Raw genomic sequence first — 5,224 nt, 5'->3', positions numbered from 1 at the left:
CTGGCATGTGGTGCTGGGGGATTGAACCGCGGTCCCTGTGTTTTGCTAAGCATGTTCTAAGTAGGTGCTTTAGACCACTGAGCCATCTCACCAGCCCGAATAATTTCTTTCCTTCCAGAAAATTAAAATGTTGCCCATTTCTAAGATACCAAACATTAAGGAAATTGGACCAATCAAAAGCCAAAAATACATTTTTCTGTGAAATAAGCGCTTCCCTGGCAAGCACAAAGGCCTGAGTTCAATCCCCAGTTCTGCAAAAAAAAAAAAAAAAAAGCCAAAAATACATTTTCATTTTCAGCTGCTTGGTGTTTTGGTGTAAGCACCGTGAGTGTTCAGTACCATGCTAGGTTCACTATCTTTGGTGAGTCTCCAAAAGTAAAATTTTTAACACCCACCCTCCCAGTGCTTCCAATTAACTATACTCCAAACCTTATTTCCATCTGGTTATTTGCTATGCTCACAGCCCACTTGATCTTCCTGATATTTTTTTCAATTCTAACATAATTTCAATGGGAGGGATACTAAGAAATTAGGTAAGATTAATGGCTTACCTAGTTAAAGTATTACCTGATAATGGTTCTTTTACAACAAAACCCTACTATTCACTCATGTCAAAGGGAAAATTCAGACAGTGATTTAGCTTGTGGAGGACAAGCAATGCCTCCCTGCTTCCTATCTCTAAAAAAGTGGGAGAGCAGACAGGGCAAGAATAAAAAGTATTGATACAGTGTTAGAAAACTGAAAATTATTTCATACCATGCCTTAGAACAGTGATCACTAGCTAATTCATCGTTGGTGATGGGACTACAGAGGTAACAAATTTTAAAGTGCTCAAGACTTATCAGCTCTCTGTTGAACTTTAAAAGCTAAGTCATTCTTACCTACTGCCGTCTCATGATTTAACAAAGTAAATCAAGTACTTTTCCAAATTGCTAAATTCATAGAACATCTCCAAGACCTCAAGATCCAAGTAAAATAACACAAAGAATATGAGGTATTTGAGGCTGCAAATCATTTTCTACTGCTTTCTAGGTTAGATAACTGACAGTGAAGTACATTCATGATTAAAATCTATCAGAGACAGACTAAATAGCAAACGCTAAGAACAACTCCCAAGTAAAGTATAATTCAATTTGCTGTACATCTTCTACACACAAGTTCAGTTATACCCTCTGCCTTTCAGTCAAGGAGGTCTTGAGTCATGACCACAACCTAAAAAACTGGTCAGTATCTTGGTTCACTATATAATCATGTTTCTAATATTTTCTGAGACAGTGCTATGTGCTAAGCTACATATGCTGTGACACTGTGCACCATTTAGATTTTACTCCTCAGCATAACTGAAATGAGAGAACTGAAGTTAAAAAGATCAGAATTGTTAATCTCACTTAATAGTGAAGCAAGGAATAGGAGTCCATGTGGACTCAGTCCTTTACTATCCCAAATCAAAATTTTTCAGTACTAATTTTTAAAACACAGTACCAGGCACATGGAAGTGCTCATATGTTAAAGAACAAGTGGTAAGTGCATCTACTGAGCCAAAACAATTTTAATTCTAAACGGGCTTTCCCTAAAGCTCCAACATACAAAGTGTTTACCATAACAGAGAATCATTTTTATCCCCACACTGAGAATGACAGTATCTCCATGGAGAGACCTCAACCTAGCCCCCTAAAAAAACAGCTGAAACAAAGTAATATACCAACCTGGATTTCTTTTGATTTAGGACTCAAAGGGGAAACTATCTGGTTTACCTCACATAATGTCAAAAAAAAATAATAAATAAAAAGTCTCTAGCTTTAAAAAATTTTAAAGCCCCACATACCTAAATTACTTCATCCTGAAAATCCACAAACTTCTTAAAACTTACCCCTTATTTTGGGACTGCAGCCTAAGTGTATTATATTAAACACCATAAAAAGCTGCAAGACGCTCTTTTAAGGGAAGAGGAAACTGGTCAGAGAAACGCCTCCAATTTTCATCCCCAACTTGATTTTTAAATCCATGAAGGATCTGCAGAGAATAAAAACCATTAATTTATCAGTGACAGAAGAAAAACTCAGTTATACAGCTTCTGATATCAAACACTGTTGATCTTACTATTGGGTTCACAGCTCCAAATGCAGCTCACTACATTCAATGAAAAGCGTTTCAAATGTGTAACTATTCCCTAGTGTTATAACTATGTACTAACTGGAATTAATCCAACAGGGATATGAAGAACTATACATACTCAAACCCTGGGCAGCCACTTAGGTTTTACTGTGTTCAACAGTTTCATCTTATACTCCAAATCTCAATTATTCACCTTGGAAAACACACGCCACTTTCTCTAAGTGGAATATCAGAACCATGTGAGTCAGTGGTACTGCTAGACAAAGTCTTTTCAAGCTGCCTGGTTTTCTGACAGAGTTACTGTCACATCTTTTTAAGAAAAGACCAAGTCAAGTTCTTCACTAGGAACAGAGACCATCTCGTTTCATCAATACTGGCTTAAGGAGCCCATGTCTGAATTAAATTAAGAATAATTCAAATTTATAAACTACGATTTTCAGTCCCAAGATACACAACAAAGACACAGTTACCTTACAGAACATGTCTCTGAGATCATCTTTTGGATTAATCCATGATGCAACAGCATCACAAAAAAATATAAAATCCTGTAACAAGAAACCCGTATCATTATTTTATAGCTCTAACTGATCACAAGACATGTTAACCTCAACATTTATACAATGGTAGACTCCTAGGTAAGAAAAACATTTAAAGTCAATTAAGACCTTCATGAATTGAGTGATTACTTAATGGATATTCCTATTAGTCTACCAGCAAGAAACTATACTGGAATTTACTATCCTACTATATAACGGGAAAAAAAATTAATAAGTGTTGAGTAAAAAAAATGTTTAGCATTACTGTTGGACTGAAAGCACCAAATCAACAGTAAATTTAATTTACTGTATTAAAAAATCTCAAGTTAAAAAAAAACCTCAAGTTCAGTAAGAACACAGTTTACATTGGTCTAGGAGTAACATAAAATCTGTCTATAGTAAGAGCTTAATTAGAAATACAGGAATAGTTCTGAATTTGAAGATCCATGTAACTTAAGTGGAATGACCAAAAGCCAGAAGAAAAATTATGCAGTCCAAATAAGAGTGAAAAACCCAACTCTCAGATAATTACTTAAAAGATAATCTGATTATTCTAACTATAAAAACAAGGTAAGAATATACTTTAAGTATTTCATAAAAATATTTTCTCAATTTTTGCAAGTGTTTTCATTCCTTTTTTGGAACGGGGGGACTTGTGCCTGCTATGCACTTAATGAACAACATTAAGAGCCCCATCTTTTCACTCTGTTTTTTGGTGGTACTAGGGATAGAACTCAGCTTATGCCCTTGAGCTATCTCCTCAGCCCCATCTTTTCACTCTGGACTTGTACTGAATATGAACAATTCAACACACTGCCAATGCTCTAAATCGTCAACTAATGCAAACTGTAGGATTTCCCACATCTTCACACCTGCAAATCTGATGCTAAAAATTTAACACACACCCCTAATATTTATATAGGAATAGGGGCCCTATAAGTAGGAAAAAGATTTAACATAGAGACCTCATTGAGCTTTATTAAGGTCAATAAAGACTCTGCAGTTAGGTTAATTAGATGTAGGCCTGAAGAGGTAGCTAGACTTCAGAGAGGCGCCAGGCAACAATTACAAGGAAAGCCGCCTTCCATGAAAGAGTGGTAAGAGACAGCTACCTAAGGATTCTTTCTTAATATGTAAGACATGCGTGCACACACACATACACCTGTGCATATACACACATAAGGATATTTTCATTAACATCACTGTAATATTGCATCCGGTAATGCATGTAATCATTAAGTAAGCGGTCTTCCTAACAGGCCCTCCTCCTTCACTTATTACACAGGATAGGAAGAAACCAAATGGCCTGAAGGCCTATATAGGATCAAAGACAGTCAAGAGAACAGATCAGATATGGGACAAACGCCCAGCTGGTGGATGGGAAAGACACTACTCCACAGTAAAGGGAACCAGGGATAAGAGCTCCTGGGCTTTCAGCTGTGAAGCCCCCAACCACTTTACAGTATCTATCCTTTATCCTCTTATTTTTCCATCTTTTCTCCCCTGAACTGTCTTTTGTTATACTAAACCTTGTGTTTAGTTTTACTGGTGGCAGGTTTAGGATTGTTGGGGAGCCAAGTTTTCGGCAGCAAAGTGACATGTGACATGGTGTGCCGAGCTGCCTACCTCTGAACATAACATCTGTGATTAAAAAAATAGTACAAAAAAAGAAAAAAAACAAAAAGAAGGCTGGCCAGATAGCTCAGCAGACTAAGGTGTCTGCTTAGGCAATATGAATTGTTCATATTCAGTACAAGTCCAGAGTGAAAGTAAAAAAGCGGTCTAGTCACAATGCTAGACCCTGCCATGCCAACCCCATACCTGGCTGCGCTGAGACGGCAGTTGAGACTAGGCATGGTGACATGCACCTGTAATCCCAGCGCTTGGGAGGCTGAAAACAGGAGGATCACTACGAGTCTGATCTGTGTAGTGAGGCCTTGTAGACCCTGTACTAATTAAAACAAATCAAAACCCAAACAAATAAAAATATGAAATAAAAATAAATAAATGAAAAAGAAAACTGCTGGGCATGGTGGTGCACTCCTGTAATCCCAGTACGTGAGAGGCAGAGGTAAGAGGACTACTCTGAGTTCAAGGCCAGCCTAATTACACAGTAAGACCCTGACTCAAAAAGCAAAGCAAAATCAGGTGCGAAGACTTGTCTTTTAAAATAAAGCTTATGTCATATCAGATACTCCTAAAACACACAGGAAATGATACAAAATTCTCCAATACTGATTGCAAAATTATTATTCTGCAACTAGAATCTTTCCTAATTGGTACAGACTTGTCTCATATCTAGTAATTATCAACATGAAATCAGTTTAGTCAAAGTTCTTCAGTTTTACCTTGTACAATCAACATACTATCACCATCAACTTGAATTTTATAAGCCAATAATTTGTTTCTAAAAATGAGTCAATAAAACTCAATATAAAAATTATATAAGATTCCAATTTAAAATGTTCAAAGTACCTTTCTTTTGAAAATGAAAGGATTTTTTCCTAAGAATGCAAGAAAGTTACTGCTATAAAAACATTTGATAGTTTTACTCAAGTGTGCTCCGCTACTTC

The 5,224-nt window shown here is 36.6% G+C and overlaps 1 protein-coding gene across 3 annotated transcripts in view; it reads right to left on the bottom strand.

The window, feature by feature from the left end:
• The window catches only part of Tnpo1 (transportin 1), a 94,451-nt gene that overhangs the window by 2,193 nt on the left and 87,034 nt on the right, over positions 1–5,224 (bottom strand). For all 3 annotated transcript variants that reach the window (XM_004643474.2, XM_023703634.1, XM_004643475.2), the window contains exons 23-24: positions 2,586–2,660; positions 1,871–2,013 (exon numbers count right to left, since the gene is read on the bottom strand). In XM_004643474.2, coding sequence (XP_004643531.1) covers positions 1,906–2,013; positions 2,586–2,660 — 183 coding nt within the window. In that variant the 3' untranslated portion in view covers positions 1,871–1,905. The remainder of the gene's footprint in view (positions 1–1,870; positions 2,014–2,585; positions 2,661–5,224) is intronic.

The sequence above is a fragment of the Octodon degus genome, unplaced genomic scaffold (assembly GCF_000260255.1).
Source record: "Octodon degus isolate 3935 unplaced genomic scaffold, OctDeg1.0 scaffold00177, whole genome shotgun sequence".
In the NCBI taxonomy this organism is placed as follows: domain Eukaryota; kingdom Metazoa; phylum Chordata; class Mammalia; order Rodentia; family Octodontidae; genus Octodon; species Octodon degus.
This window is presented reverse-complemented; position numbering and strand designations above follow the sequence as displayed.